Source organism: Sitophilus oryzae, unplaced genomic scaffold (genome assembly GCF_002938485.1).
Source record: "Sitophilus oryzae breed Bouriz unplaced genomic scaffold, Soryzae_2.0 scaffold_357_pilon_pilon, whole genome shotgun sequence".
NCBI lineage: Eukaryota > Metazoa > Arthropoda > Insecta > Coleoptera > Curculionidae > Sitophilus > Sitophilus oryzae.
Window position 1 is genome coordinate 1,605,279 of NW_022146926.1, and position 22,991 is coordinate 1,628,269.

General features: G+C 33.3%; 1 protein-coding gene across 1 annotated transcript in view; it reads right to left on the reverse strand.

Moving 5' to 3' along the window:
* The window catches only part of LOC115884800 (probable chitinase 10), a 52,910-nt gene that overhangs the window by 22,836 nt on the left and 7,083 nt on the right, over window positions 1–22,991 (reverse strand). Inside the window, exons 3-19 of the mRNA XM_030903485.1 lie at window positions 20,677–20,963; window positions 17,313–17,501; window positions 17,050–17,256; window positions 12,449–12,735; window positions 9,807–10,112; window positions 8,082–8,205; window positions 7,732–8,033; window positions 7,507–7,675; window positions 6,326–6,588; window positions 6,041–6,268; window positions 5,675–5,983; window positions 5,404–5,623; window positions 5,109–5,337; window positions 4,887–5,048; window positions 3,197–3,303; window positions 2,830–3,135; window positions 2,637–2,767 (exon numbers count right to left, since the gene is read on the reverse strand). Of these exons, the coding sequence (XP_030759345.1) occupies window positions 2,637–2,767; window positions 2,830–3,135; window positions 3,197–3,303; window positions 4,887–5,048; window positions 5,109–5,337; window positions 5,404–5,623; window positions 5,675–5,983; window positions 6,041–6,268; window positions 6,326–6,588; window positions 7,507–7,675; window positions 7,732–8,033; window positions 8,082–8,205; window positions 9,807–10,112; window positions 12,449–12,735; window positions 17,050–17,256; window positions 17,313–17,501; window positions 20,677–20,963 (3,826 nt within the window). The remainder of the gene's footprint in view (window positions 1–2,636; window positions 2,768–2,829; window positions 3,136–3,196; window positions 3,304–4,886; window positions 5,049–5,108; window positions 5,338–5,403; window positions 5,624–5,674; window positions 5,984–6,040; window positions 6,269–6,325; window positions 6,589–7,506; window positions 7,676–7,731; window positions 8,034–8,081; window positions 8,206–9,806; window positions 10,113–12,448; window positions 12,736–17,049; window positions 17,257–17,312; window positions 17,502–20,676; window positions 20,964–22,991) is intronic.

Here is a 22,991-nt window from a genome sequence, read left to right on the forward strand (position 1 = left end):
GTTTCAAAAGTGGCTCACCACTATATCTTTTTTATTTTTTCAGATAAAAAAACGAGATTCGGTATGTTAGTATATGACATAAATTAAGATTGATTGACGTATTCAATTATTTTTGATCACTTCCTGTTTCACCGGAAATGACTACAACTTTTGATTTTTAAATGGCACCCCCGTTTTTTTACTTTATTCGATAGAAAATGACACTCTGAGTAGAATGAGATATCATATGTCAACTTTTTACATTTTCTCATATGATTTATTTGAAATTGTGACATGCGGTTCATAACGACAATTTGACTCGAAATACCAAGTGTGTGATACCAAGTTATTGTGATACCAAGACTCCTTGATTAAACATTAGTGTAAATTGTACTGAAGCTGTGGTTGGTTCCTTGTGAAACATCGTTGAAATATTAGTATTTTAATAAAGCACGCTTTTAGATGTTTCAAAAAACTTTTAATAAGAGTAACTTTAACTCTACATATATGTTTCGGCTTGTTAGGCCTTTTTCAAGAGTTTTTTAAGAACTAATCGTCTAACTACACTGTAACTATATATATATTTGCTATGGGGTGGGTTCAGAGAGTTTACAATAGAGGCAATGAGGTGTACTGGTGTTTCACCATCTTCCCCACAGAATCTGCATTCGCCGTTTCTTCTTAGTTTCAATCTACTGAGGTGTTCATTGAGGAGACAGTGTCCTGTTAAAACCCCGTGACAATCCGAAGATTGTTCTTACTCAGACCTAGGAAGATCTGTGATTTTTATTGATCATAAGCCCTCAGAAACTTCTTCGAGTGTCCTAGACCATTGCAAGATTTCCATTCCAGGTTGCGGATGGAATCTTCCAAGTTCTTGAGTTCCTCCTTGAGTTGGTTACCACTTGGAAAGCAGAACGGTTCTGGTCCAGTTAGTGGAGTGTTCGCTCCTTTTCTACCTAGATTATTTGCTTTTTCATTGCCTTTTATCCCTTGGTGAGCAGGCACCCAGTGTAGGAGGACTTTGTTTTCTTTGCCTAATTTATTCAGCTTCTCTATGTATTCTTTGACCAATTTCGAATTGATTGAGACTGAGTTGATCGCCTTTAACGCTGCTTGGCTATCAGATAAGATGGCTATTTCTTGTTTCCGATAGTTCCTATCTAAGATAAGTTGTACGCATCTCTCGATAGCGTAGATTTCTGCCTGTAGGATACTAGGGTAAGTGCCCATTGGTTCGGAGTAATTAGCTCTCGGCCCAAACACTCCGATCCCTGTTCCCTGTATTGGTTTTGAAGCATCAGTATACCAAGTTATGGTATGGTCTTTTTAACTGCTCGGCAAGCGTTTCGCTCTTCCAATCCTTCTTATTGCTCAATACTACATTGACATGTTTTGTCAAAGTTGTACGTTCTTGGCATATCGTCCACTGGGAGTTGCAGAAGTGGTATTTCCTTTTTGAGGGTGTTCCAAGCCCCTGATCTGACAATTCTCCCAGTACTCATTCCGTTAGTGACCATTCTAATCATTGTCGCATTGGCAATCTACCAATGACAATGTGCAGTGGTGTTAGATCTAGAATAACCTCCATTGCTGCTGTTGGACAGGTTCTCATGGCTCCTGTGATGCAAACACAGAGTCTCTGGAGTCTGAGTCTCTGGACTTTGCATAGGTTTAGCCTTGCCGTCCGTTGCTCTAGTTTTGTGTACCAGGCAACTGCTCCATAAGTAATCATGGGTCTTACTATCATGGTATACATCCAGCGCAAAATGTTAGGGGAGCAGCCCCATCTATTTCCCGCCAGTCTTCTGCATATCATGAGAGCCTTTATGGCTTTGCTGGTAGTGTTCTTAATATGCCTGTTCCACAGGAGTTTACTGTCCAGGGTTATTCCCAGGTATTTAACTTCCTGTGTTGGCAGTATTTCCTTTCCATCTAGTTGGATTCTTTTCAAGGTTTTCAGACTTCGCCTTCTGGTGAATGGCACTATCGCGGTTTTTTCTGAGTTGATACTCAGCCCGACAGTCCTACACCATCTCTCAGTGATACGGAGTCCTCTTTGGATAATATCACACAAGGTGCCTGCATGTTTCCCCCGAGCGATCATGACTATGTCATCTGCATACCCAATGCAGTGTATTCCTCGCTAGAGTTAATTCATCTAGTAGTTCATCCACCACCAAGCTCCACAGCAAAGGGGAGGTTACTCCACCTTGTGGAGTTCCTTGCGTTGTTTTAACAGCTACAGTTTTGGTGCCCATCTGAGCCTCTGCTGTTCGTCCTTGATTAAACATTAGTGTTTTTAACACAGCCATGGCACTCTAGATTGCAATTTAGTATACTCTCTGAACCCACCCCCATAGCAAATATATATATAGTTACAGTGTAGTTAGACGATTAGTTCTTAAAAAACTCTTGAAAAAGGCCTAACAAGCCGAAACATATATGTAGAGTTAAAGTTACTCTTATTAAAAGTTTTTTGAAACATCTAAAAGCGTGCTTTATTAAAATACTAATAAACATTAGTGTTTTTAACACAGCCATGGCACTCTAGATTGCAATTTAGTATACGTTTTTTTAAGCGAAAATGCCAAAATTTGACATAAGTTTTGGAAACATATAAAGAATTGAATTTTTTTTTATAAGATATAGTCTACCTTATTCCAGTATAATCCAGGAGCGCATTGGAACACTTCATATTTACTCCACAAGCACTGCATATACTGACTACAATCGCCTGGATACGGAGCAAAAGCATTTTCACTACATGAAGAATATGGTTGAGGTCCTACGTAAAAAATGAGAATATTTTGAGATGACCACATCATTCTTTAAAGCTTTGCTACATACTTTTAAAACCCAAATCGTGTTGCAAGGTGTATTTCTCAGCTAACTTCTTTCTGCCAATGCAACGAACTTTGTACTTCCAATCGCACATATTTTTCTCGGTACTCCAACTTAATCCGGGAGCGCAACTTTGAGATACCAACTTGTTGTTGACGCATACATAAAACTGACTGCAATCTTCGTGAGGATAATATTCTCCGGTGTTGCATCCATCGGCAAATTGTGACGTTACCGTTGATTGGGTAGTGTATTGATGTTGCGTTGTTTTACTGTAATGCGTTACTTGAGGAATTGGAGTTACCGTATAGGCTACAACAATTCATTATACATTGCCGGATTTTTTATTACTTTAGTAAAATTAATTACTTACGCTGTTCCTTACATCTGGCTGTCTTAGGCCAGTCACAGATACGTCTTTCGTTGTTCCAATGAAGACCACCCGCGCAATATTGCTTTCTAAGTTCTCCAGATATGCATCTATGAATTACATGTTGTTAATTAAACGTTAATAGTTATTTATGGTACTAGTGTGTTATCTTACATACAGGGTGTCACAAGCCAATATCTTGATTGTTTGTTGGGGGAGTCTTTTTTCATGTTTCGCAGGAGGCTGTATGGCTATAAGATGTACATTTTGCCCAGGGTAAGAAATGCGATACCTCATAGACGTACGTTTTAAAGGGGTTTGATATTTTTCGAGTTAAGAGTAAACTACCCTTAGGAGAGTATTTGTTTCAAATCTGATAAATTATATTGAATCCTCCTTACCCAAGATACTTAAGTTCTAATTTTGATAAATATTGATACAGGGTGTGTCATTAAAATTAGACATTTTAATTTTTATTGATAGTTTTTTAAATACTTACGACGTACACTGGATAAACAACTGCTTTATTATCAATAACCAATTATCAATTAATAATAATCGATTTAAGTTTTCAGATAGCTTCCATAATAATTAAGTTACGATACAAAAAAAAACTAAATATTTTCAATTTATTTTGTTTACTTTAAAAAATTGTTTTTTAAGTTTGCTAATAAAAATGAATAAAATGAGTTACAAAATAATTTAAAAACCAAGTTTTCAATGGAATCTGAAATTTGATTTTTATTCGTTTTATTGAGGAATATTTAAAAAAATCCAAATAGTTATTTAAAACAATCACTATTAACTTTGGAAAATATGCTCTAAACAAAGATTTATAAAACTATAACGAACTAAAAGTCATCATCTTCGACCATCTTCGACCAAACTTAAATGGATTATTAGTTGATAATTGGATATAATTAGTGTATTGATAATAAACCAGTTTGGTAGTAATAGACCATAAATAAGTTGTTTATCCAGTGGCGTCGTAAGTACTTAAAAAAATAATAATAAAAATAAAAATGTCTAATTTTAATGACACACCCTGTATCAATATTTATAAAAATTAGAACTTAAGTATCTTGGGTAAGGAGGATTCAATATAATTTATCAGATTTGAAATAAATACTGTCCTAAGGGTAGTTTACTCTTGACTCGAACAATATCAAACCCCATTAAAACGTACGTCTATGAGGTATCGCATTTCTTACCCTGGGCAAAATGTACGTCTTATAGCCATACAGCCTCCTGCCAAAAAAACAAACAATCAAAATATTGGCTTGTATCCATCTTAAGTGGGACACCCTGTATAAGTCACGCTGGAAAATGTTTAGCTAATTTTCTCAAGTGACTAATATGTTATAACACGCGAGTGCCATACAAAATTTTATCCAACAGCAGAACTGTTTCATGTCCAATCTCCAAAGAATAATTGATTTAAAAGGATCTACCAGTTCTACTTTCATTATTGCGAATTAACAGCCTAGTTGCACTTAGATTTTTAATTTTATATTAGTTAGTCGTGTAGTAAGCCAATATGTCCAAAAATATAAAAAGAATCATATTAGGTCCAAAATAAAATAAAAATATCGTTATATGCAATAATTTTGGCCATGTGTATACATATGAGTAATGTCTGTATAAGTAGTGGCTGTTGGATAAAAGTATTTAAATTTTTAATTCATTGTCTTACCTGTAGTAGGCATTACAATTATTGAGATCAGCCACGTATTGTCCAAGTTCGCATTTTTGACTGGGTTTCTCATTTTCAGGACTAATAACAGCTGGAGGTGGAACTAAAGGTGTGGAACCAGGTGCGGGAGCCTTTGTAGTTGTTGTAGCTGTAGTAGTACTCCTAAAATCGCATCATTTCTTTTAATACATCTTCCAGAAATCTCATTTTTATATATTTTACTTTGTGGTAGGTCTGGTTGTTTGCCACCAAGCTGTTGTACTTTTCGCAGTCGTAGTTTTGCTGGTGCTCCACCAAGTGGAAGATTGCGACGAAGTAGTCCACCAAGGTGAATTAGTTGTAATCAGAGATTGGGTAGTTGAAGATGGTGTCCACCATGGAGAAGTCGTAGTTTTCTTTGTAGTTGTTGTAGTCCATTTGGTGTGGTGACTATGCTCTGATGTTGCCGAACCTACCGAATATAAATTGACATTGTTGCTGACAAATATAATTTATTTTTACGAAATATCTGCGCTACCTGAATCAACTCCTGTAGTCGTTTCAGGAGGAGCAGGTGTAGAAGGTGTGGGGGGTTTAGTACAATCCCCTTGTGGCGGACTGGCAGATATACGGCCTAAACCTTCGTTCAGACTATGAAGCAGTGGGAAACTTCCGGTACAACATCGGTTGTTAAAGTCATCTAAATCAATTGTCCATGCTACAGCACCACCGAAACCTTTGCTTTTTATATAATTAGCCTAAAATAATTTCAATAATAAAGAAATAATGATATAAGACTACCAAAATACCTTTTCTTTAACAGATCGAATATCTTCGTATCCTACCCACTGATCACCAAAGTACGCATACGGTCCAGAACCGTCAAAACCACGGTTTGCCATCCAGTTCTGGTTCTTGATTCGATAGCAGATTTCGTAGTGACCTAACATACCCGGTTGTTTGGTGTATTCTCCTGGTTCTCCAGGTCCGGAAGTTGCGGCACCTTCCCCATTGGCACTGGATTTCGTTAAAGTGAAAGTTTGACCGTAAAAGGGAACTCCCATTAAAAGCTTTTGTCTAGGAGCCCCTTTGGATACTAAATATTCCATCGTGTAGTTCTAAAATGAGGTTTTGTATATCGTTGAAAAAAGTTGGCTTGGTTTTGATTGACTTACTGTATTGTACTGAGAATGTTTGTCGCTTGTTTGATGGTAAAGAGGACTAACGTGACCGGTTTGTCCCTCCCATGAACCATGATAATCGTATGTCATGACAGACATAAAATCTAGAGCGCTTCCTAAAGAAGTTAGGTCATATGCAACGTCAATAACTTCTTTGTAGCCAGAGATAGAAGCTGCTATGATTAATGGCGGACTTTGTTTATCAAATTCCTTCTTTAACTCCTGAAATTAATAATATGTGATATAACAAGGATTTTTCCTGGTTAAAATAGAATTTACCTGAATTAACTTAGTGAAGTTCGGTTTATCTGAAGCTGGACCTTTTTTGCAATTGCTTTGCCAACAAATAGGATAGTTCCAATCGAAGTGCAGACCATCAAAACCGTGTTTTCTTAGAAAACCTACAGCTCCAACAACAAATCGCCTTCTAGCTGAACCATCGCTTACCAGTCTAGAGTATTTGTCTCCAGTAGAGTCGGTCCATCCGCCCAGTGAGAGTAGAACTTTAGAGTCTTTTAGTGATGTAATTCTTTCATAGAGATCTATAACAAAAGGGAATGATAATAAACTGTGCGTATGACAAAAATTGAATCTTAGCAATTTTTTTCAAGTGCAAACCTGAAGGATGTATTTCAGGAAAGTAATTTAACCTCTACAGGGTGACTCAAAAAAGTGTGAGTGGACCAGGATGATTTTTTTTTAAATGGAACACCCTCTATATTATTTCATTTTTGGCTTCCCTTCTGATCACTTTACATAATCTTAAAATATTTTTAAATAAGTTTTGATAATTTCAGAGATATTAATAAATAAAATATTTTTTTCAGCCTTTTTAAAAAAAAATATTAAAAATACAAAAACTGTCTTGAAATCAGAACTATATTAGATGTTTACTTTAGATGGTCTGTACTTACTGTGCTATAAATATCGTAATCTTAAATCCTACAGGGTGTTCAAAATTCTACGTCAAACTTTCTAAAATATAAAATAATTTTTGAAAAATATATATTTTTATTTATTTATTAATATCTCTAAAACTATCGAAATATATCTACTCATATCTTAGGATTATGTAAAGTGATCTGAAAGGAAGCCAAAAATGCAACAATATACAGGGTGTTCCATTTAAAAAAAATCATCCCGATCCACTCACACTTTTTTGAGCCACCCTGTAGAGGTTAAATTATTTTCCTGAAATACATCCTAGTACATACTTTAGGTTAGCACAATTTTCAAGTATTTTATTCTAGGAGCTACCTATTGCCGGACCCTGTATATTTTTAATTATTGTTTCTACAAATTGGTCTTTTAGTAATTCTTTCACAGAGACCTATAACAAAAAATGAATGCTCTATAATAGCAGTAGTGGTCAATTAAATGACGATGTCAAATATTTCCTAAGCCTTCTAGATTATGGCGGTCTTCTTTGTTATGCAGAAATTTTATTTTGTGGTACTTACTGTTATCAATATCTGCCCAAGTGTCAAATTCTTTTATGATCAAATTTTGCGGATCTAGGGTACCAAACGCATAAACTATATGAGTACACAAACGCTGATCGATGTGTTCAGGAACAAATTTTCCTTCAGATTTTCGATAAAATGCCCAGTTTGTTACATAACATACAACCTGAAATAATAAAAAACATTTTATTTGAAATTTTTAATATATTTTCTTCGTTGGACCTTGAATTCTTCCTCTTTTCCACTTCTCAGAGAAGCATGATTGAACTCCTTCAAGTTTTGGTGAATGTAGATGGTTTCGCCAGGTCTGCATTTCCTGCTTTGGAATTTTACGCATTTTCCATTGGTCGTATCGAACATTAATCCGTTTCCACAGGATAAATGATAGCTAAGGCCATTTTTACAAGCGTAATAAGCAGCACAGTTCTTTGGATCGCTGTAATAGCCTTCAGCTTGGCATGTTCCGTATGGCTCGATTGGGTTGTTCGTATCGGGGACTAGATATACGGGTTCTTCATCTAAAACTTATATTTAGGTGATATATTAAAAAAATTCTAAGTTTGACAATGTACCTCGTAAATTTTTGTTGATGGTAGTCAGAAGGGGCCATTTGTCTCCACAGAGTCCTTTAAAATCGTCTAAATCTACGGCCCAAGCGAATACACCTCCCAGATCTTTCTTTTTCACGAAATCGATCTAAAAATATTTGACAAGTATTGATTTATTTCAAAGTTACTAAAAGATACTTCAAGAAATAGAAAAATTATCTATAATTCTTGATTTTGTAGTATTGGACTTCACCTTGCAGAAAAAAGCAAGATTAAGATGACGTTAAATCTGCAAGACCAAGACCGAAGAATACAAGACTTGCGCAATACCAAGAGCAGTATGCAAAACTTGTGATCTTGCGTTACTTACGTAGTTACTTGTTTTATTTGATCTCATTTGACTATTTGCTTAAATTCTAGAGTCAGATATGTGTTGGTCAAAAATCGGTATCTGTATGCATTCAACTAAAACAGTATTCAGCATATAAGAAAGGAAATTGATATAAAAAGTTCCTTATTTTAAATGAAGCTATATACATATAGTGCACACATTTTTTTATAGAGGTAGTGCTATGTGCGCAAACTAGTAACCTAACTAGTACCCGATTCCGAAAATTGGAACCACGAAAAACAATAAAGAAAAAACAAAGTTTATAATCTGTATAATCTGTGGTAATAGACTCTTAAAGTAAAATATCGCAATATTTGTCGGTATAGTACCGTGAAATGGGGTGACTTTGCCTCTTGGGGTGACTTTTCCAAATTCCGCCCGAAAATATGTTAGACGTAGCCGTAGCCACTACTTGAAAAGAACGCGTTTTGTGTTATCGGTAAATTATGGGTGGAGGCGCCCCACGTCTCGGAACGTCGCTAAACGCTTGCCTTCAGTTGCGATGTACCATTTACAGTGCTGTGAAGCCAAATCTGTTTTTAAAGCCTATTTTGTGCGTTTCAAACTTCTACGTGGCTGCAATTGTTAACGACGCTATATTGAGGTAAGTATTATGCAGAAGTTCGTTATAATATTGAGGGTGATGAAGCATATTTTACGTAATTATGCTTTTAAATGGGGTGGCTTTGGTCTATCAATAAGAATAAGGAAGAGGGCAAAGACACCCCATATAAGCAACTAACTTTGCCCATCCAGTTTTTTACTTTATATATATATTTGATATATATATATATATATATATATATATATATATATATATATATATATATATATATATATATATATATATATATATATATATATATATATATATATATATATATATATATATATATATATATTTGTTTAATAAACAAAAAAGCGTATTATTGTTGTGTTGTCCTTATTACCACTTATAGCATAGACCATGCGCATTTGAGAAAATACAACAATTTTTGAAATAAACACGATTTAAAATTCAGAATTGGGCAAAGTCACCCCACTTCACGGTACCTAACTATTATTTAATATTGAATAACAAATATTTTTATCAGCCAAATACTGATTTTTTCTTTAATGTTTCATTTAAATAATTATAATTTCTTGAAAAACTATTTTTTAACAAAACGATTTTCTATTTAGAAATTGCTTCCAGCAAAAATGTATCAAAGAAGTGTAAGACTTGCAGGAAGACCCAGACTTGATCCTACAAGACTAAGACCAAGGCCAGTAGTATTTATTAGAGCAAGAACAAGACCAAGGGGCCTTAATTATGGAAATATTCTTACATGGTGAAGAAAATTATATGAGATTCTTACTTTTCTTTTGATACTGGACTCGTCATCATAGCCAACCCATTGATCTCCATTGATGATATAAGGCGAACCCACAGAATCTTCGTTCCTGAACCAACCCTCATTTACCACCATGTCGCATATCTCGAAGTAAGCGAGAAATCCAGGTTTCTGCGTGTAGAATCCTTCACGGCCTGGACCTTTAATCGGCGCTCCTGGAACGGTGTTGTTGTGGTATTGCAAGGTGAAGGATCGGCCGAAGAATGGTAAGCCCAGGATTAACTTCTTGCTGGATAATCCCCTTTGAGTCCAGAATTTTACAGCGTAATCCTGAAATAACAGCATATTAAACATTTGAGTGTAAAAATATCTATGGTTAGTTTCTTGAAGAACTCGAAACGAGAATGAGCCGATATGCTTAGATTTTTTTCTATTTTCAAACAGTTTTGTGAAATTTATATTAATCATATCAGCCTAATGATAGTGTTATCATAATATACCGGGTGCGTCTCAAAAGTGGCTCACCCCTATAACTTTTTTATTTTTTCAGATAAAAAACGAGATTTGGTACGTTAGTATAGGACATAAATTAGGATTGATTGACGTATTCAATTGTTTTCGAAAACTTCCTGTTTCACCGGAAATGATTACAACTTCTGATTTTTAAATGGCAACCTCGGTATTTTTTACTTTATTTGATAGAAAATAACACTTTGATTAGAATGACATATCATATGTCAACTTTTGACATTTTCGCATATGGTTTATTTAATATTATAACTTGCGGTTCGTAACGAAAATTTTTGACTCGAAATACCAAGTGTGTGTTATCAAATTATTCGTAAAAAAATCTTTTTCCAAATATGCTAATGAGCCACCCTCGTTCCATTTGAAAAAATTCAGATGTGATTAAAAATACGATTTGGGCATTTTTTAACTCTCCAGGACAAGACACTAAAAACATTAGACGATCAAATCTATTTTTTCAAGGCTCATTGATTAAGAATTAGTGTTTTTAACATAGCCATGGCACTCTAGATTGAAATTTAAAATACGATTTTTTATTAAGCGAAAATGTCAAAAGTTGACAGATGATACGTCATTCTATCCAGAATGTCATTTTCTATCGAATAGGTAAAAAAATGAAAAAAAAATACCGAGGGTGCCACTTGAAAATCAAAAGTTGTAGTCATTTCCGGTGAAACAAGAAGTAACCTAAAACAATTCAATACGTCAATCAATCCTAATTTATGTCATATACTAACAGACCAAATCTCGTTTTTTATATAAAAAATAAAAAATTATAGGAGTGAGCCGCTTTTGAGACGCACCCGCTATAACAATTTTCACATTTTTCCTAACCTAACCTAACCTAACCTGACCCAAAACAATTGAATATGTCAATCAATCCGAATTTATGTCATATGCTAACATACCAAATCTCATTTATTTATCTGAAAAAATAAAAAAGTTATAGGGGCGAGCCACTTTTGAGACGCACCCGGTATAGAGCTAAATCTCATGTAAATATCGTATTTTCTGTCATTTTTTGGATGTCGTCTGTCGACATTTCCCCTGAGTCGTCGAAGAGACTATAGACTAGGCACATTATAAAACCGGCGTTTTTAACAATAGAAGAATATTTTCCAAAGAGCCTATCTGTTTTCAGTCGCTTTACAAAATGCCTAATGAAGACTAGTCAGATTGCACAAAACATTTTAGGCGGGATTTGTAAATAATAATAATTAGTAAAACTAACCTAAATTTATCCAACGACATTTCGTGAACTTCTCTTCCAAAATTAGAAAATAATAGCACAAAAAGTGATATTTCTGTTAAATGGAGTATGGTTAAGGTCGATTATTATGAAAATATAAATTCATTTTATTCTAAAAGAATAAAAGTTCCAAAAAAAGAAAGCAAAGTTCCACAAAGAGGCAGCCCTGTACACACAATCAAATTACAGAGTATAAACATTAAACCAGATATTAATATTAAGGTTTTAATATATTTTTTATTTAAAATTATTTTACTTATAATTATAATTTAATGAAATAGGGTTCAAGGTATTTTCGTCTAAACAAAATAAAATTTTGACATAAATTATTGTTTTTGTATGGGAAAATATGGGGTATTTTTATTAAAGCCTAAATTATTCAATATGTTTATGCTCATAGCTGAGTAAATTTTGATAATTGTTTAATCTGCCTGGCCTCGATTTTGCATTTTATAAAACGACTGAAACCAGGCAGTCTTTTTGCAGAAGTGTTCAGAAAATATCGTCATTGTTTAATATGCCTAATTCTGATTAGGCTTTTTAATTAGGCAAAGTGATTAGGCTAATTCTGATTAGGCAAAGTGAAAATAAATAGGCTTTTTGTAAAAATTCCTTCTTTTGTTTAAAAACCCGGCGTTTTATAATATGCCTAGTGTTTTTGTAAAAAGCCGGATTATTCTATGCGCATGCGACAGATACATACTTATTTAAAATTTTGCCTTTACTACTCACTCTCTAACAGCTAAATAAATATTTTAAACAACAAGCTATTCAGTACCTACTTAGGAATCAATATTTTTCAACTTTTAAAACATCAAGCATTTTGGTCATTCTGTTTTTGCAGTGCGTTTTAATTAAAATCATTAATCAATTAATATTAAAAACATACCGTGTTAAGAAATATATTCATTTGGTCATCTGAGGGCCTCGGACTCAAATTGGCGTGATGGTCTGCGATTGGATCCCGATCCCGATGATAGTCGTAAGCCTGCAAGTTGACGAAATCGACGATATCGTTCAGTTTGGACGGATAGTAACCATCATCAACCCTAAATCTGAAAGCCGGTGCCGATAGAGTCACTAACAAACCGGATTTCTTGAATATTTCCGACAATTCTTCCATAAATAACTGGAAATATTCCTTATCAGTTGGATGTCCACCAAATTCTTGGGCTCCTGAAAAAATTACATAGACGTTGGAATCATACTTTGCATATTAGTAAAGATAAAGGATTGATATTTTAATATACAGGGTGGTCCGAACTGTATTCCGGAAACTTCATCAGCATATTCTGCAGATAAAAATAAGTAAAAAAGTTTGTATAAACGTATGTCCTAAAATGCTTAGTTTCGGAGATACAGGGTGTAGAAGTTTCATTTTTATTTCGATTTTTTCCAAATAATTTCTGAAGTAACGTCAATGTTTGGATGAAAATTAGTGTATGCGAGTTTTTTGGCACCAGAAATTTGATTTTGATATCAATATGAGTGTTTTAACTGTTTTTAAGAGTAATAACTTTTCGTCCGTACCTGTATAAAGCCACTGAGTGAAAAAATATACATTTCTGTGATTTTTTACGTAAAAAATGTCTCTTGGTAAAAATCGCTACCCGCAACCGTTCTCAAGATATTTAAAATGGAAATAGTCAACACATGTCATTATTGACAAAAAATTAACATATTGAGTACATAATTATTTTACTGAAATGATAAATTTGGGAATATTTTATCTTTTTAAATTAACCATAATTTTTTTTTCAAAAAAATTGCCGATAAAACAGTTTCTGTTAATCTTTTGGCACAAAAATATTTCAAATTTATGATTTCAGTCCTTTGTTTCAGTCTAATGACTATAGTCGTGTTCGGCATTATGCTCTGAGACATCTAGATAAACAAAGAACAACAGATATAAAGCATCCCAGAGGAAAAGAGAGGAAAAACCTGTACTCTCTCTGATATTTGTTAAAGTTACGGCAAAGTATTGTTGTAAACCTCATCGTTTTGATCGATCTGAAAACTTCGAGCAAAAAGATGACACTTTCAAAAATACCCTGACAGATATCAGAGACGATACAGGCTTTTTCTCTCTTTTCCCCTGGAATACTTTATATTTATTGTTCTTTGTTTATCTAGATTTCTCAGAGCATAATGCCGAACTCGGCTTATGTTAACATGTTATGCACAAAACATCCCCCTTTAGCAAGGATACTATAGAGATAAGGATAGTTCGATTCCTATCTTCCTGCACTGTCAGTTTTTTTACGTCATCTACTGACCGAGTTGAAGTTGGCGCTAAAGATTTTAGACAGTGACAGTTATTTTTGCATTTGACGGACGAGCGCACAGTGCGTTGGAAGATAAATTTAGCGAGACAAAAGCGTTTGGTTAGAAATAAGCCAAAAAATGTGTACTGATAAGAATAAATAGTAGACATTCCAATTGATACAAAAATGCATGAATATTCTTTGTATTTCGATACATTTTTATCAACCAAATTTGGTCGTTTTCTGCTCAGCAAGGCAGAGATCATACGAAAACAAAATACTTACAAGTGCTTATATATTTTATGTTGAAGATTGCCAAAGGTATGTACTTTTCTACTGTACGTATATTATTTGTTAAAATCCTTCGTGCCTTTGTTCTGCAGATATCAAACTTTCACTTTTTTTTTCAAATATCGATATATTGAATGATGTAGATCTTTTAAGTTACCAATAGTTACCAACACAGGTAGTCACAGTCACAGGGAGTTCAAGCTTAACAGGTGAATGCCCAAAAAGATTCATTTCAATCAGATAGTATAAAAACAAAACAACTCCATCAAAAGGCACTGAGTTTAAAAAATTGTCTTAGATACTTACTATAATATGAATTTACAATTACCGAGTGTTAAAATTAAAATTAAAATATCTATCTTATTTATTATTTTCAAAATAAAATATATTTTTTTAAAATAAATTATAGAGGGTGTCACAAGATTACAAATTAATTAAAAAAAACCATGCTAAAAACCTGCTAAAGATTTTTTTGATATCATAATTTTATGTATTTGGCAATAGTTTACAATACGGTTTTTGTGTGTCATGTACGAATAATATCATAGTTTTATTATCTTGTATTTATTTATTAATAAATTAAGTTGTTAATAAATAAATAAATTTAACCATATAGTTGCTATATATTAGACCATTTGCTACGTTCTTAGATTTTAAGTCCCAAACATTGCTCTTGAGATTTTGTCTCGCTAGAATAACCATCCGCCGCACTGTGGAACGCTGGTCAGCGCGTGACGTAGCATTCCACGGCGACTTGGACAGCGGCGATTTGACGCGATCGAACAGTCCTTTAGAATATATATAGTCCTTGCAAACGAAAGTAAATAATAAAGCGCCTCTCGTGTTTGTTCGCACTCAAAAAATTTCAATTAATGCTTGTATATATTTTTAATATATTTTTTAAATTTACATTTTTTTAATTGTATTTAAATGGAGCATATTACATAAGAATTATGTCAATTACAGGATTACAGGCTTGTTTTCTAACATTTTTTAAATAAAACGAATTATAACATTTCAATTTACGTATATTTGTCGTAGGTATGAAAAAAGTAAAATATAAAATGGACAAACGCTTACTTACATTGCAATAAAACTTCCACTTTTATTTTTGCAATCCAAACGCAATATTTCTATTTCACAAATAAAAATATCCGACAACACTAAAATCACTGAAACTTCCGCGGCTGACAACGAAAACTGACAAATATAGCGGCACTTTTTGTTTTGGACCTGCATATCAACATTACGCTGTACTATTATGTGTTTGTTGTTGACATAATATAAAATATCTAATTATAACTTGTAAATTTTAATATTTTAACACGATTTTAACTACTTTTCACAATAACCATGGCTGGGAAACTTAAATGGAAATGACAGTTCATTAAAAATAGTTTTTCCTCCAAGATGCAACAATGCAAATGTCAATATCTGACAATAATAAAATTTGATTTTTAACTGTCACTCAGAGACGCTTTTGTTGTGATTTTACGGTTTGATTTCGTTTTGATTTGTCGAATTATTGTAAAATTAAATTCCTTCAGATTTTTTGCCAGTATTCTGTTTTAGACAATGTTTTTTAAAAATGGTGGGACAATTTGTGTTTTGTAATAACTCTTAATTATTTTTTATCATGGAGTTTAATTGTTGTACACCTGGTTTCCGAAGGATACAATGGTAAGTAAATTAAACATATCTACTTACAGTTATAGATTTTTTTAAATTAGTACTGCTAATAAATGCTACTTGCAGAGCAGTTATTTAATTTTTTTACGGTGCATGTAAGGAATTAAGGACGCGCGTTTTATATTATCATGATCAGCAGATGATTACATCTGATTTAATTTGTTTTTATTATTTCAGGTCCCAAACGGAAACAAACTGGGAATCTTGCCTACACCAAAATTATATAGCCGTTTCCAATTCAGTTCAAAGGGAGGAAAATTATGTAAAACTGCCTGCTATTTGCTGAAAACGGCCAAAGATTAAATTATAACTGTAACAACTTAATATATACTATTTCTAGTCTTTTTAATATATGTTTTAATTAATATCCGACATATAAGAACACTTTGTATGCTTTTAATTCAGTTGATTTATCGTTTTTAATATGTTCGACCTAATTAAAAGCACACAAAGTGTTCTTGCATGTATGTCTAAATTTATTTTAAATTAACTAAAACAACCCCCTTCCCCGCACCCCTCTCTTCCATTAGTATTTCTTCCTCCGTCTACCAGAGGCGCCCTTGTATAATAAAATTGAAAAAGTTCTAAAGGGGGATGTTTTGTGATCTTATGTTTAATTTATGTCAATGATGACAGGTATTTTTTCGGTTCAAAAAATAACGAGAACCATTACTCATAGCGATTTTCACGAAGAGACCTTTTTTATGTAAAAAACGTCGTAAATGTATATTTTTGCTCAGTAGTTTTATACAGGTACAGACGAAAAGCTATTATTCTTCAAACCATTTAAAAAATATGTAGGTGGCGTCCTCTACAACTAGGAGTCATGTTGACATCAAAATCCAATTTCTCATATCAAAAAACTCCCAGACACCAATTTTCATCCAAATATTGGCGTTATTTCAGAAATTATTTGGAAAAAATCGAAATAAAAATGAAATTTCTACACCCTGTATCTCCGAAACTAAGCATTTTAGAACATACATTTATACAAACTTTTTTACTTATTTTTATCTGCAGAATATGCTGCCTAAGTTTGCGGAATACAGTTCGGACCACCCTGTACATTATGTGGACTGGCTAAAATCCGCATTAAATAAAAAAAATATCAGTGTAATTTCATAGATAAATAAATAACGGCACTTTTATGGACAATAACTTTTAGAGATGTATTTTCAAATAAAAAAAATCAGAAAAATTTTAACTAACTACATTTGTTTGTTTTTCTATAATTTAGGTATCCTACCTGGATATTCCCAATGAATTTCAATTCCATCGAAATTGTATTGCTTGATTAAATTATAAGCTGACCGGATGAAATCTCTTCGTTTGCTTGCGCTTGAAATCATTGAAGAAAACCGGTGAGACGCATCTTGGCGCGTTCCTCCCACGGAGAGCAGTACCTTTAGTTTAGGGTTGAATCTTTTCAGCCCTGTCACCGTTTTATATCCCCCTAAAACCAAATCAAAGTTATCTTTAGGTTTATGTTTTCCTAAAAGCGTTGTCTACCTTGGATAATGTCATATTCCTCATCATTGGACACCACATTAAAATGTACGGGATCCAAAGATGCGAATGCGTAAATGACGTGGGTACACAATGTTGGATCCAAATCATCTGCTGTAAAGGTTAGTGGAGGTTTTCTGTAAGCAGCTGCTGCCTCCAAGTAACAAACAATTTTCTTCTCGTCTTCGTTTTCTATTTTTTATTAAAAATATAGAATATATTAATATTATATCTTTGAAAGAGTTGTACTACAACAAATTCTGCATTGTTCTGAACTAATGAACAATTTACAATAAAAAATAGGAAAATAACTACTCTACAAAATTTCTTTGTGTATTTTTCCTATTTGGGTTGCCAATTTTAACTTAAAAATTGCTGTTTTCTCTATATCTGCCTTTGAATAAGAAGACTAAGGAAGGAGCATATCAAAAATCTTAGGTACACCGCGATGGGCCTCAAATATGGCCGACTTAAATTCCGGTTTATCAGTGTCGTTCTAATTTTATTTAAAAAATGTAAAACTATGATGTAGGGTAGACGTGGGGTAGACTCAATAATTTGTTGTTTTATTTTACGTTGTGAATAAATGTTGGTAGTTATTAAAATTGTTATAAAATATATAATTCTAATAAAAATAGATAAGTTATAATAAGTATTTATTAACACAAACATCCGATACGCTACTGAAGCAGGTAAGTCAAATTAACGTATCTAAATTCTTTGACATCTAATCTTTGACAAGTAATAAATAAAAACTAAAATGCAAGAAAAATATATAATTTAGTTAATTTAAGTGAATTTCATAAATGATAGGTTTACTACACGTATGTATATTATATAGTCACTTACTAGCGAAAAGTTGTTCCATTATTTCACTCAATTTTTGCCGAGATCTACCGCACGCTACACAACCAACTATTTTAGAGTCTTTTCAATAAATCGCGATAGTGTCACTGTTAATTTAAGTTCTGCCACAATTTCCATCTAGATTTACTACCTTTATACAACTATCAGTAGTAGAATAAATAATAAATAACATAAAATAAGCTCCGTAAAGACTGACAAATCCACAAAATTTCAAATCAAATTCAAATGTGTCAAATGAATCGTCAAACAGAACTGTCAAGGATCCCCACCCTAGAGAGCTTTTATGGTGGCTTTTCCGCCCACCGTGCATGAATACAAGGATAGCATTATGCTCCTTCCTTAGTCTTCTTATTCAAAGATATAAGTAAAATGATTGCAAAGATGTAATGTCATAATACCTCATTAAATAAAATAGTCCGTCAATATAGTGCGTCGGGCATCTGTAGCTCCGAGAATAAAATACTTGGGAATTTTGTTTAAGTGCTAACCTAAATTATGTACGAGGATGTATTTCAGGAAAATATTTTAACTTCTATAGGGCGGCTCGACAAGTGTGAGTAGATCGGGATGATTCTTTAAATGGAATATCCTGTATATTATTGCACTTTTGGCTTCCTTTCAGGTCACTTTACATAATCCTAAGTAACTATTAGTAAATTTCTGTTTTTATTCGGTTTGATTTTTTTGATTTTTACGTTCTTGGTAAGTAAAACAAAAATATTTGTATTATATTTTTAATGATTTTTTGAAACTTTGTTTAATGTAATTGTAGACTCTGATGAAGGCCAAAAAAAATGGTCGAAACGTTAGACAGTATATTAACAGAAATAAATGTGCTTAATGAAATAAAAGGAAAATTATTTATTTACCTATGACAAAGAAAAAAAATATATAAAGATATTATTAAATACATAATATTTTCTTGCCTTTAGCTGTGTATTTTTTCTAATTTCGAAAAATCGAAAGTAGAAAAAAAATAAAAAGTAAAAAGAAAATTGTTTTGCTTGCCGTATCGGTGAGAACCAGCCCCTGGACAGTCCACCTGATGAAGGGTAGGCCCAGAAACCGGTTGTGGGAGGGGTCTTGGTTCCCCCCTTTACGACAAGCGAAACAATTTTCTTTTTACTTTTTATTTTTTTTCTCTACTTTAGATTTTTCGAAATTAGAAAAAATACACAGCTAAAGGCAAGAAAATATTATTTATTAATATACACTAAAGCTGTAAGAATGTTGTTTCATAGATATTATTAAATATATTTCGATAATTTCAGAGATATTAATAAATAAAAATAATATATATTTTTCCAACCTGCTTTAAAAAAATTATTACAAATACAAAAACTGTCCTGAAATATATTCAATATTTACTTTAGCTGGTCTATACTTACTTTGCTATAAATATCGTAATCTTAAATCACACAGGGTGTTCAAAATTCTACGCCAAACTTTCTGAAATATAAAATAATGTTTCTTGTTTTTTTTTAATGGAACACACCCTGTATATTATTTTGTTATTAGATGCAAAATAAAAAATGAACATTTTTTTGTATTTAAAGTATTATTAATTTAAAATTTTGACTAGTTTCCCAGATACACGCAGTATTATTTCTTATGGCTCTTTCAACGGTAAAATACGAGAGAAAAATCATTGGTTTGATAAACATTTACTGTGAAAAATGCCATTTAAAATATAAAACCGCAAATATCTGCGAAACCGTTGAAAAATTTAAAATACCCTAAATACAAAAAATGTTCATTTTTTAATTCTCCATCTACTGAAAAAATAATATACAGGGTGTTTTATTTAAAAAAGCGAAGAAAAATTATTTTATTTATAGTTTGGAAAGTTTGGCGTAGAATTTTGAACATCCTGTATGATTTACGATTACCACATTTATAGCAAAGCAAGTACAGACCTTCTAAAGTAAATACCTAATATAGTTTTGATTTCCGGAAAGTTCTTGTATTTTTAATATCTTTATAAAAGACTGAAAAATATGTATTTGTTATTTATTATTAATATCCCTGAAACTATCGAAAAAAATGTATTCATATCTTAGGATTATGTAAAGTGATCTGGAAGGAAGCCGAAAATGCAATAATATACAGGGTGATCCATTTAAAAAAAACATTCCTATCTACTCACACTTTTTTGAGCCACCCTATAGAAGTTAAAATATTTTCCTAAAATACATCCTAGTACATACGTTAGGTTTACACTTAAACAAAATTCCCAAGTTTTTTTATTTTAGGAGCTACAGATGCCCGGCGCACTATTGCCAAACCCTGTACTAAGGCATTCCTAAATATTTAAACAGAAAAATTATATTCATCAATATTATAACAGAAATAATGCGTAATATGCGTATATTTTAGTTAAGTTTGTAAATTTTAAAGCCCAATACTATATTTTACAAATTTTAATGTAGTAGGTACATTTTATTAATTAGGAACCAAACGATAAATTTCATGTATGTACATACAATAAGCATTGCTTTACCCAATTTTAAACTCCTTCCTCTATTTAAGCCAAAGGGACTGACCAAAAGCTGTTGGTAGCCGTTGTTAATCCTGTACGGCGCTAACTGCGAGTACCCGTCGATGATACTTTGAAACAGTAAAGCAGGAGTGAATTTTATAGGCGAGTTCAACGGCTGATAGGTGAGTGTAGGCTTAAAATATTGCGTCTGGCTTTGAAACGGCAAAAATTCGACATCTAAGGCCTCATCGGGTATTGGTCTTCTTTCTACCGCATCACGAAGTGGAAGACGTTTAGAGCTTTCAATACTGGAAAAAGAAAAAGTATATACAGGGTGCGTCAACGATAAAGTCCATTATCTCATTTGTTTCAAGGTTTACAAAAAATATTAAATATAAAAGTTATAGCACAGATTATAGAGATTATAAACTTTGTTTTTTCTTTATTGTTTTTCGTGGTTCCAATTTTCGGAATCGGGCACTAGTTAGGTGACTAGTTTGCGCACATAGCACGCCCACTTATGGCCTCTAAAATTGTGCACAGCGCCTGACCGGCACAGTTATTAGAGAGATATCGGAAAACCGAATAGCGTCATGCAGTATTTACGCGTACCTCCATACGCGTACCTTATCATGGTTACGATATGCGCCAGTCAATTTTTAATGTAACGCCCGCTAATAACGTTACCGCCTGACGTAATTTGCGGATCAATTACACCAAGCGCTATTTCTAAATAACGTTTAAAAATTGCTTAAATTGCATGTGCGGGTATTTGACAACCGGGGCCGGCCGGCGAGATCTTTTATTTTAGATTATGTTTGAATTGTTTTGAATTATTACTTTAGTTTTATTAGGTAATTTGATATTTAAGTAGCTGGGATTAGTTTTAATTAAATTAATATGGCCCAAAATATGGATTCCACCTCTTCCAATATTAAAGAATCTATAAAGAGGCTTACGTTTACAGCAGATGACGACTTAGCCCTTCTAAGAGAATTTGTTGCTTGTTGCCCTAAACCCACTGGCAGACGGTTGAACAATAAAGCACTGGAAATAAGCACTTTAGCCCTTTTTTAAATTCAAAGTTAGGTTAAGTTTAAATAGCGGACGCGACGCAAACAGAATTCTTTCCGATCCGATAACAATAAATGAAGAGAGTTAATACCACCTCACGTAAAGGAAATAACAGCTGACCTTATTAACGTCCATGCACGCTATTCGGTTTACCGATATCTCTCTATTACGCTGTTTATTGTTATTTTACGCGAGTTTATTTTTGCGCACAGGAAATTTCGTTTTTACTCGTTTGCATATCGTCATAAAAAACAATTTTCGTACCACGAATTAGGGATAACATTTTTATCTGTATACATATAGTATACTTAATCTGTGGTTATAGGAAAAGTTATACCCACAAGGATAAGTAAGGGATAGAAGGCAATGAAAAAGCAAGTGATCTAGCTAAAAAAGGAGAGAACGCTCCACTAATTGAACCAGACCCGTTCTGTTTTCCAAACGGGAACGAACTGAAAGCGGAACTGAAGAATCTGGAAGACTCCATCCATAACTTGGAATGGGTTTCCTCCAATGGTCTAAGACACTCGAAAAAGTTCCTCAGAACTTACGATAGAAAAAAAAATCAAAGATTTTCCTTGATTTAAGTAAAAACAATCTTCGGATTGTCACGGGGTTTCTAACAGGACACTCAACGAACATCTCAGTAGGCTGAAGCTGAGAAACAACGGCGAATGCAGATTCTATAGGGAAAAGGGGGAAACACCAGAACACCTTATCAGTGAGTGCGCCGAGACGACGACCATTCGTGCCATGAACTTTGGTACGGCTGATGTCGAAGATGGAGAGCTAGCCTCTGTGGAGCCGTCTCAGATACTGGCTTTTGTTAAAGCCCTGAGCTGAGACTGTATGATGAGTTATAACTCGTTATAACTCAAGAAAGGGGAACACACAATAGATCTGTAAGGTGGAGGTGATTAAATCCCTTCCTAAACATTCTACATGTAATAAACATGTTTAGCTTTTAGGATTATCGTTTGGCGAATAAATTTTATGAAAAAATATTCAGTCATATTGAAAACGAGTCTTTTCGAATTAGTTATTTATATCCATTTCTTTGTAATTTTTAATTAAATTCTAGGCACGTTATTGTGCAAAATATTTTCTTTTAATATTTACAAGGCGTCGAAGAGCTTCCTGTTAAAATTATTATTAGCAAAATTTGGTCTGCTATTTTTAACTAATCATAAAAAATTTACTAATTAGATGATAATAACAGTGGCGTAGCAAGGTGGGGGCGGAGGGGGCGGTCCGCCTCGGGC